General features: G+C 44.4%; 1 protein-coding gene across 1 annotated transcript in view; it reads left to right on the forward strand.

The window, feature by feature from the left end:
• Window positions 1-8,847: 8,847 nt before the first annotated feature.
• The window catches only part of LOC108570406 (ephrin-B2-like), a 54,644-nt gene continuing 52,323 nt past the window's right edge, over window positions 8,848-11,168 (forward strand). The window contains exon 1 of the mRNA XM_017932267.1: window positions 8,848-9,004. Within this exon, the coding sequence (XP_017787756.1) occupies window positions 8,886-9,004 (119 nt within the window). The 5' untranslated portion in view covers window positions 8,848-8,885. The remainder of the gene's footprint in view (window positions 9,005-11,168) is intronic.

Here is an 11,168-nt window from a genome sequence, read left to right on the forward strand (position 1 = left end):
GTGTGCACAGGATTTCGGCTGTCCCTTTTCCCTGGCCACTTGAAAATTCATTATGGGCCTCTGTGGTGCTCGTTTGAGAACTTTCCATGGAACTTTTGCCGCTGAACCATGCGTCGACGCAGGGAGCGTCCCTGCGTGGCTGCGCCTCTCTTCAGTTCGATTCAATTTTTCGTGGAAGTTGGTTCGGTTATCGGAGAGAGTATTAAACCGTTTTGCAAGGAAAAAAGTTTGTAAATTGAATAATTTGTGTCGGTCTTAGAATACTGTTGGAATTTTTGACTGACGAAAAAGCTTCTTTACTTTCTCATTCAGTTTTTATTTACAACCTTGTCAGTTTGAATTTTTACGTTTAGAATTTTAAATAAAAATGTTGACTTTCCTATTTTAGAATTATTTAAGTTTAATGAAGTTTAAGGTTTCTAAGTCTGGTTTAATGGAATAATTTGTGTCGACCATCGAACATTACTGCTTTTAACGTTTATTTTAGAAACATTCACACTTAATGAACTTTTAATCTATTACGCAATAACTCCACTTAATTTCCTCTATTTACATATTATTTCACGTATATTGTATCTTTATACCTGTTATGCAAATCACATCTCTCACCTAAAGGACGCCTATCCATGTACAACAACAACAATAACAATAATTTCTCACTCGACGCTACTTACTTATTCAAAACGAGCAAATCTGTCTCTCCAATCGTTAAACAGTCAACCGCGATATTTTCCGTTACCAGGAATAAAAAGAGTCATCTGAATGACGTGGCCTATAACGCGTTGAATCACACAATTTCTCACAGATTCACTCCACCTCGAATCATCCAGGGAACCAGTCTCCAACGAGCAGTTAAATTACGATGTAATCGTAAAGATTAAATCTTCAAAGTACTATCGCTTCAAAAATCCCAGAAATTTTCCTACAATCTCTCAGATCTCGAAAGAAAAACTTCTCGTTGAACGCACAGAGCGCCAGGAGTTGACTAATCAACGCGGTCGATCGCAAACTCGAGGCGAAAGTTCCCGGAGCACACGAAACCAGCAGGATCAAACGTCGAACGCAAATTTTCCGTAAACTTAAACGTCGTTTCGAAAACCGACCAGAACACACCTGCCTACCGGAATGCCCGCGGTTTTCCCGGCAGGACGAACAGTTGCCGAACGAATTGGTCCCGAGCAGGACGAGAGAACGACCCTCGAAATGAGCATCGTTCTCTCCTGTGTACATAGGATTTGGCTTTTTCGAAAGACGGGGTTTCCTTTTTTCCCCCGATGTTCCACGAGGGAACCGCAAGAATAACGATCAATATTTACGAAGCACTCTGGTCTCCATGACCGCCAGTATTTATACAACCTACCGATCGTAGTGGCTCTTCACCTCTTTTATCCAGCGTGCATCCGTTTGATATCTTCATCGGAGGCTCGGGTCTGGCTCGCGGCTCTTTCTTCTTCCTCGATCGTGCGCGATCAAACTCTGCCACGGGCAGAAAGAGAGAGAGAGAAAAAAAGGGAAGGATAACGAGGAAGAAAGTAGCTGGGAAGCCGGAGATGTGTAACAAACGGATCGGTGGGTCAACGATCGAGACCTCGATCGGCTCTCCTCTGTTTGAGGACGATTTAAGGATATCGGCGGTATAGAGCGTGACTCGACTCTATTAAACTCGCGTTGGTTATAATCCTAAACAACGATCCTTTTAACCTTATACTTACTTTCCTTTCCTGTGTATTTTTCTTCTTCTTCTTTTTAACGGTGAAACTGTACGATTCTGTTCTTTGGAACGTTAATGGAATCGATTGGTAGAATGTATAATATACAGAGAGAAGTGGTGAGAAGTAAGTAGGTGATGGTAAACTGGATGTTCTTAAGGGAAAGTATGTATATTATCGAATAAGAGGAAGAATAAACGGACACTTGATCTTTTATGAAAGTATTTTCTTCTTTTTTCTTCTCTCTCGATTTATTAACTTCTTAGAAACACTTTCTTACAGAGAAATAGTCACTTTTGATATTTATACAGGGTGAATACATTTCACGACAAGCTTCATCTCTCGTTGAACCGCAATATTAGCAGTCGCTGGCACTCGCGGGGAGAGAACAGACACATCGTCGAGCATTAACGAGCCACTCGAGACTTGGCCGCGGACGCGAACAGACGCGACGAAACACGATTGTTTAATCACCCATGACGAGGGAAAAAGCAAGCCAGAGGTTATAATCGATTCATTGTATTTCTTGCCTGTCTTTACGCTCCCTTGACGATTCTATCATTCGGTTGATAAAACCACGGTGAAATCAACCGATGGAAAACCCTTTCTACTTGATGAGCAACATTAATTCATTTCAATCTTCAGTTACTTCGAAATACATCGTCGGCTACGAAACCTATAATCAACCTGGATAACCTGACCTTCTCACTTTGATTTATTACGTATTTTTCATGGCACGAAAATCAAGAAAAATTACGGTCGGAAAAGATTACACTTCACGCGCGATCTGTCAGGTCATTCCATAAGCTGGGGTAGAATTTTGTAATTTAGAGCGATATTTCCAACGAACCTTTAAATTTGAGAAAAAATAACGGAAGCGCCTTCTTAGTCTACATTTTTTTTGGGTTTCCTTGGATTTTCATTCAAGTATTTTTCGCAACAATACGTTACAATATGAGCCACTCAGAAGCCAAAGTGATTAGCACTACGAAATAAAGTTTATTGAATTTGTTTTATTTAGGAAAAATTGCATGTGTTTTGATATTAAAATGGGAAGAATATCAAAAGATGGAGTTAATCATTTTGGCTTCTGAGTGGCTCATATGCGAAGATCGCTCAATAAGCAGACAAACGGCTGTTTTAATATAGATTATTCGGTGAATTTCACAATTATCCTATTTTTCGACATAATCACTTGCTACAATTTTGTTCTTGTCTCATCACTCTACTAACTCGTTTATGCCTTTGTCTTGTCTGAACCAATTTTGCACGTTGATTTTCACTTTCTCGATGTTGTCAAACTTGACTGCACAAAAAGGGGAGCGACGCAAAATGAAATCTAAAGAAAGAATATGATAGAACCATTCAACCTAATTTTTCAATTTTTTCATACCAAAATTGTTATGAAACAGCTGTTTTAAATTTATGTCAGGGGTGTCAACCTGTAATTTGGAAAGCATCGTACTTTGATATTTAGATATCAATATTTTAATATTTCTTAAGATATTTTTCGAACTAGAGCTCTTTTCTTAATTTTTCCAAGTTTTTCTACGTATAGATACTAAAATTGTTACCAAACAGCTGTTTTAAATTTATACCAAAGACGCCAACTTATGATTTCATACTTTAAATATTTTTGGAACTAAAGCTTTTCTCTTAATTTTTTCAAGTTTTTCACTAAAATTCTTGTCAAACAGCTGTATTAAATTTATACCAGGTATACCAACTTAAATTTCAAAACTCCTACACCATCCTACATCTCACTTCGATATTTTTCAAATTAGATCTCTTGTCTCTCCACTTATCGAACGATCCTCGTATAATTCTCTCTGGAGATGAACGAAAAAAAAGAAGAAAAAAATAGAAAAAGAAAGGAAAAAAGTAACCAGATGAATTCCATGGAATCACCGGATTCGGGCGTGTTCCCTGTCCTATATTAACGATTCATCGACTTTCTAGTGGGAGGATGCAACGCGTCCCGGCGCCGTGGCCCGATAGAATTTGAAGCGTTACATTAGTCGGACTAATGACCGACATGACTGTCCGTGGGTAGATACCGGTTCTTCGAGATCCAGAGAGAGCATGCCCCCGAGATGATCGTTGCAGACGAGAGAGCAATACAGAAAGGATGATCGTCTCTGGTTCGCGGTGAGGGCGCCACGTACTCGGTCGCATTTGCCGCGAGTGCACACGTATGCACTCTGCTCGCGTGCAACGTATCGTTTCTTCTCTTCCCTCTCGCTCTTTATATTCCAGCGTGTGTGTGTGTGTGTGTGTGCAGAGGTAGTTGCAGTGAAATACGTGTGTTCGTAGGGTCTATTCAACTTTCTCTACCTTCTTCCTCTATTCATACGTATTTTCGTATGGATAAATCGTACCTTCGGAAAATATTGCCACTCGGGTCTTGCGATTTTCTCTCGAGAACGTCGAAAGAAATTTTTTTAAGACGATGGATAAACCGATAGAGGATTAACCTGTCAACTGAATGTATTTCTTGCGGGAGAAGAAAGTGAAGTATTTTGAGCACGTGACCGAGAATTGATGCAAATTTTAGGGTGCTAGATTAGAGACATTTTGTCGATTGATTGTTTTCGTGGAAGAATGTTTTAGGAATGTTTGAATTAATTTTGTGTGCAGAGTTCGCTCTGATAATTTAGATTTTACATAAATACAGTATGTAAGAAAAATTCTTGGATTCACAATCAAATTGCAAGAGATCTTTGTTTTCTAATTTTAGACGTTTCACTCAACAGCGACACTACCTTGAGATTTTTTTTAATTTTGTACATTTTTCGGTAATTTATGAAGTATCGGTGCTTTGCTTTTTACCGCCTTCCGTTCGACCATAATAAATCAGTGAACTCAGAATCCGGGAATTTTTATTACATACTGAATGAGAAATAAAACTAGTCAATCGCTGTTCTAAATATTGCTCACTCGAATATTTCACTTATCGTTCCTCAGTTAACAAGCTAATTTACATTTCTCCAATACGTCATCTCGAAAAATCTTCCAAAGAAACGTAGACATTTTTTGAAAATTTTGAACACTTTAGACATTTCACTCAGCAGCGTGGCAAACTTAAGATTTTTTAAAAAATTTAAACATTGTCCGCTAACCTTACGAAGATACCAAGCTTTCCTCTACATTCCATTCACCGCAATCCACGAATTTGCGTTACATACTCGATAACAAATAAAACTAGAAATAATCACCGTTCTCACTCGAACATTTCACTCATCGTTCCCCGGTTAAACCAACTCAACTTACATTTCTCCAATCCTTCGACGAACACACGATTTCGAGCACCGAAACTAATTCCACGCGAATCACACATTCGACGAGAAACCAACCCGGATCACTCTTCGGAAAACCGGAAGAAACGTCACAGCAACGGCACCGTTTCTCGGAATAAAGCAGCGGAAAGGACGCGAGAGTCGTGCGGCACAGAGAAACGCGGAGGGCGCGTGCCGAAATTGAAACAGGAAACGAGAGGAGAGAAAGAGAGGACTAACGGTTGATCGTAAGTCAAGAAAGCACTCTGGGCCGCTTAAAAGCCCCCGCGTCTAGCAGGACGGGAAAAGAAAACGACGAAGGGACGCTAATTCATAGCTGGGCGAGGGACTCGAGGCGAATCGTGATCCGGACGCGCCTCCTCCCTGAGTCGTGCACTCGCGCGCCTCATGCCGCGAGCCGTATGGAAATTTTCAGCGACGGTAATGAGGCTTAAGGGACGGTTGTGCAATCAGTGCCGCGGTCCAACTCAATGGAAACAATGTTGAACGCGGGGTCTCGCGTTCGCGAAAATGAAATTCCACGCGCTAGTTTCGCAATTCCGCTGCCCCTCTACTTTACGCGCCGTTTATCACCGGCCCGCCTTGCTTTTGTTAATGAACGTCAAACTGTCTTTCCCAAAGCGCACCACCGACGCCTCCTCCGCCGCCGCGACAATCCACGGAGCCTTCGTCTTCTCTGATTAAACGAAAACACTGGATCACGTCGTCGAGAACTTTTCCACTGTGAAACCCTCTCGAGTGCCCTACACCGTCCTAACGCTCGTACTGTCGTTTCCCATTAACTTGCAGCTGACCACCGACGACACCCGGCCGAAAAAGAAAGGGTTACCAGAACGACGGTCGTCTCGTTAATGGAAAGGATCGATCGATTTTTTTTTTTTCATTTTTTTTCGACGCGACTGCTTTTGTTTTGGAGTAATGGAACGACCGTGGGACACGTAGGGGGAAGTTTTTAGGCTGCGTGCAAGAGGGAAAGTTTGACAGATTGTTTGAGTGATTATTCGGGGTAAAGTGGTATATAGTACACGTGGATTACGCTACTTACGTAAATGGTAGTATTTAAAGAGGCAACACTGTCAATTATATAGCTCCATTTAATGAAATTCGTACGAACAATGTGTAATTTGAAAACAATTATCGTAATAGTGAGAGGATAATGAAGATCGAGATGTTATTACGCGGGCAAAAAGAATTTCAGGTAAAAATAATTTTTTTTTTTTCGAAGACAAGAGTAATCGAGGCTAGAGTCGAAAAATTGTTTTCGTGCACACCAGCCGAAAATACCACCGGTATCCGCGTGTACACCGCGCGATATTACACGCGAGTGCGTTGAACGATAACCGAGGATTTAAGCAGGAAATTACGTATCTTATCAGCAGCAGCGGCGGCGGCGTAATTATGCGAATTCATTTAATGGTGTTCAATCGACTTCGAAAACTCGGCCCCCTCGGCCAAACACGGCACGCGATGAATAAAGGTCCTCTCCGTGCGCGCGCGCGCGCTCCTGCCGCCGTCGAACCAAACGTAATTCCCCCGCGAAAATTGCTTTTAAAAAAATCCAATTCCCGCAGCTCGTGATTTCGCCCGCGAGAGACTCGGCCGAAATTCACGCCTCTCCTCCTCGCGATCCGTTTCGATCGAATACCCTCACGTCCACGATCCGCGGGAGCTCCGCGTGTCGGTAACTTCGAAATAATCACTCTGCTTAAGGAAAGAAAAAAAAAGAAAGTAGACAAATGGGAAAAAATAAATCCGCACCCTTTTTCCCCCGGTGAAGAACGTCCGATATCGCCGTAAATCGATTAAGACGAACGAACGAAAACGCTTCCAACTTCTCAGCCACCGTATGTTAAAAACTCGAACTCTTATTTATTTCTTTCTTTTTCTTCCCCGTTCGACGGACAAAAGGGAAATATTCACCGGGCAACGTCGACAACGACAATTTCACCGTGCGAGAAACGAGGATCTCGCGTCGCGGTTCCGAGACACTTGTCGTATCCGGCGGCGCACTCTCGAGCTTCGAAGCTCGGTTCGAGACGAAGCGAACCGACGGGAACACGCGACCAGGGAGAGCCCCACTCGGAAACTCGCGTCTCGCGAGCAGGCGGCGTAATACCGCGTAGCCGCGGACCGCGGCGAGACACGTCGACGAGCCACGGAGGGAACGAGGGTCCTCGGGCTTCGTGCGTTTCCGCCGTGGCTCGGCGCTCCCCGACACCCCCGGTCGCCGTTCGAGTCTGCCGACGCGAGACGAACGGCCGCGACACTCCGCTCGGCCGACAGACGCGTCCGCGACACCGAGCAGGAAGGTACTGTTCTCTCTGCGTTCACGGGACTCGTCTCGACGCAGCTCGTGCCTCTACTCTAGACCGATTCTTCTTCGTTACATCTCTTCCACCTGGATAACGGCGCGACTATATAAAACGGTCATACCGGGGCTAGAGATAACAGGAAAGAAGAAGAAGAAGAAACAGTTTTTGTTTTTTTTTTGTTTTTCACAGTGCTCGATCTCTATACTGGATACTTATAAAAAAAAACACACACAAATCTGCCACTGATCGCCGTGTACCAAGTGGGAGAGGAGATACGTTCGCGTGGTGGACAGTGAGCGTCGCTCCGTTGGCTGGCTACGCGACCCGTGCGAATTGCAAGTGCGTGAGAAAGTACGGGGGTGTGCTTGCACCGAGAAAAAAAAAGGATACCGTTTCGTTTCGCTAGCTTTCTTGTGCTCTACTCCCGTGAGATTCTACTAGTGCGATCCTGAACGATCGGAGTTTCTTGTTCCTCGTTCCTGGTTGGGGGAAAAAAAACCAGGAAGATCACTCTACTACGGTGCAAGGAGAACTGGTGCTTCCTATATTCAGTGTTTCTCGATAGAGTTCTTTTTTTTCTAAACAGTGAGAAAACCCATTGGATATTTCTTTGTGAAACAGTTTTCATCCTTGTTCGTCGGTTATTCGTGTTGGATCGTTGGTAAAAAGGAGGATACCGCTGGTGAGATGCTTAGCAAGTTCACGGTTGTACGGTGGTTCGCGTGATCCCGTCGCCAAGCGTCGGATACATTTCCTGCATTCGTCGGAGCATCCACGCCTCCCTCTTCTATCCTTGGATATATTTTTTCGTTTTTTCTTTTCCACTTCGAAAAATTCATTTCTCCGATGTGCGACAAATTCGTCTTGGCTATCGGACGAAATTTCTCATCGACGGTTCGTCGTCGTTTCGATCGGATTACGGCCAAGTTGGACAAATGAGAGGGTCAGCAAGGTGTACTCCAGGTGAGAGAAACACGGGGTGGATCCATGGAACGTGTACATTGGTGGACACCGCTCGAAGAAACCGAACATCGGAGAAGTTTCATCGGTTCTAACGACCAGTCGCCGATTACCGTGGATACCGTCGAAGAATCTCGCGACTCGTGAAACGAACGATCCACGACGATCCACTCGTTCCGTTATACCCTTCGATCGAGGAAATAACAGCGGCAGCAAGAGTGTTGTATACAAAGTGTGTGGATAGGCTGTTCGCCGTAAGTTCGACGGATTCTTGGGAATGCTTCGAGGATAATCCAAGGAAAACAAGGATACGCGACACGCATATTCTCGCTGTTCGACGTCGAAAAAAGAGAAAGAAAAAACGAGGCGAGAGTAGAAACGATTTCGCCGAGGATAGTGTGTATTGTTTGTGTGGATGTGGTGTACGTGCAACAGTGGTGGTAGGTGGTTGTGGACGACGACAACAATAAAGGTGCAGGTGTCTTTGTCGTCGTAGTTGTTGTTATTCATCGTTGTTGTCGTCGTTTGTTGTTTCTCGATATTTGTTGTATTACTTCGGTGAACGGTGGTGACGCGGTGCGCGCTGCTCGTTCGTCCACGTTGTTACGATGGTTTCCACGTCCTTTGTGACTTTGGTGTTCCTCGTCTGTCTGCAAACCGTTCTACTCTCCACTGTGAGCAACTGCGCAAAGACGATCAGCATGTACTGGAACACCACGAATTCCATGTAAGTGTTTTATACGCCTGAATTTCTCATCTTCGAAAAAATCGTGAAAAATCGTGAAAAATAAAATCGCACGCCACGTGAGTTTTCGTCAAAGTGTGTATGCGTGTGCGAGTGAGTGACTTTCTTTTTTCCACCGGAATTCAGTTAATCAAAGTGTATCGCGAAAATATGCCGGTTGGCACGCGTGCCAAAGCGACTCGAAAAACGTTGCACGCCGGGGAATCGATTTCTCGCGGCGTCGTCGTCGTCGCTTTTGAGTAACAACCCTCAGCTTCGTCCGCTTCCGGCGGAGCTTTTATCGCGTCGAGCCGTGGTATCGCGTCTGCCAAAATTACAGGGTGCATCGTGACTTCACATACGCTTTAATGCTCCCTCGGAATAGCCCGTGCCATGGGGATCGTCGTTCGAGCGTCGACGTCGTCCAAATCGTCGACGATAAAGCCGAAGGAACAGCGATTTCCAACGGCTAGAAATACGGGAAATTGCGCTGTTTGTGTGTGTGTGTGTGTGTGTGTCTCGCGAACCGACCAATTTCCTGCATAACCGGGGGTGCTTGAAATTTCCCTAACTGCTTGTAAAATTCGTGATTCAGCCGTGTCGCAGCTTCTTCTCGCGCTTCTATCGCAGGAAAACGAAAATTTGCCCGTGGAATTTTAAAGTGTTCGCTGTGCTCCGGCGAGATTTGTGTCGGTGGTTGCGTGCACCACAGTTGGCTGTTTAACCGCTCGAACAGCGTGTGACAGGTGAAAAATGTCAAAATATATTAAACCGCGTTTAGAGACCGTAATTTTGCGGTACGCGTGTGACTGGACATTATAGGGCAATAGGTTAAAGCGCTCCACTCAACTCCGTGTGCACTGTATCCGTGGGAATTTTTCTCTCTCCGTGTCCGCCTGGATATTCGCTAAAATTGCAATTTTCACGGTGTACATATTTTTTCGCGCGCGGAGAAAACGATAGAAAAAAAGAGCGCGTTAATTTTGAGGAAAGGGGCGAATAAAGGGACAAGATCGATGAATCGTGCACGCGGAACAATCGACCGTAAAGTGTTAACTAGAGACGTTATCGTGGCAGGAAGGTATGAAGAAAAAAAAAAAAAGAGGAGAAAAATGGTACGATTCGGTGTGTATGAAGCTCGTCAAAATTCCGCGTGACGAGTTTCGTATTGCAGCACCGCCATAGTTTCACGCGAGACGTGTAAATCTGGCCACGTAACGAGCCTCGTTACTTTATCTGGAAAAAAAATCTATAAACGCGTTCTCCTGCTCGCTTCCTGCTCGTAAGACCCGGCGAAATCGGTGTGCCGGCTCGTCAAACCGAAGCGGCAGACCCGATTCACACTGCCAATTAAATCCACATTACGTGGTTAATCTAATTTGTCACGGTATTTTTCTGCCTTGCCGTCCCGTTCTGTTCACGCGCGAATCAGCGACAAAAAATCACTCCGGTCGTGTGTCAGAAGGTCCGAAAAATTCACGCGTAAAGGATGACTGTTTAGATTTCAGGATTGAAATAGTCCAGGTTACCGTGTATAACAGTTATTCTGTCGACGAATTCAGCTCGATAAAAGGCTCGTAACACGCTCGTCTTTTCTTTTTTCCCTTTTTTTTTTTTTTTCTTATTACGAGGTAAAACGACGTCCATATACGCAGGAGCTTGTTAGTCGAGCAATTTCTTTCGCTTTTTTTCACCGTGTAATCTCTGTATCCCGCGATATTTTTTAACATCGCGTCTAGGCGTAACGCGTGAATCTTCGCGACTAGCGTCAAACATTATAATCGACGCTGTACAATACGTTTTTTTCTTCCCTCTCTCTCTCTCTCTCGTCCACCACACTTGCCGCCCCTTTCGTGAAGCGCGAAAAACCTGCTTGGGTAATTTTCTCGATCGCCTCGGAATTTCTTGCCGATCGTTTTCTCGAACGCCGTCGTCGCATCCAGCCGAGCTAATTCGATCGGAGAAGGAACGCTCGTAAAATGAAATTTTTGCCTGACGCCGCGATCCCCTTTCGCTTGCCAAGTCTCTCAAGAGAGCGAGAGAGAGAGAGGCCAGTTGAAGATCCACGAAAATTACCAGAAAGTGGTATGGAGCGATCGAAAGGGCATAATCAAAGTTGCGCCGTAAAGAATCTCGTTAAATTACGATAGGAACGTAAAGCGAAATT

The sequence above is a fragment of the Habropoda laboriosa genome, unplaced genomic scaffold (genome assembly GCF_001263275.1).
Source record: "Habropoda laboriosa isolate 0110345459 unplaced genomic scaffold, ASM126327v1 scaffold77, whole genome shotgun sequence".
Taxonomy (NCBI): domain Eukaryota; kingdom Metazoa; phylum Arthropoda; class Insecta; order Hymenoptera; family Apidae; genus Habropoda; species Habropoda laboriosa.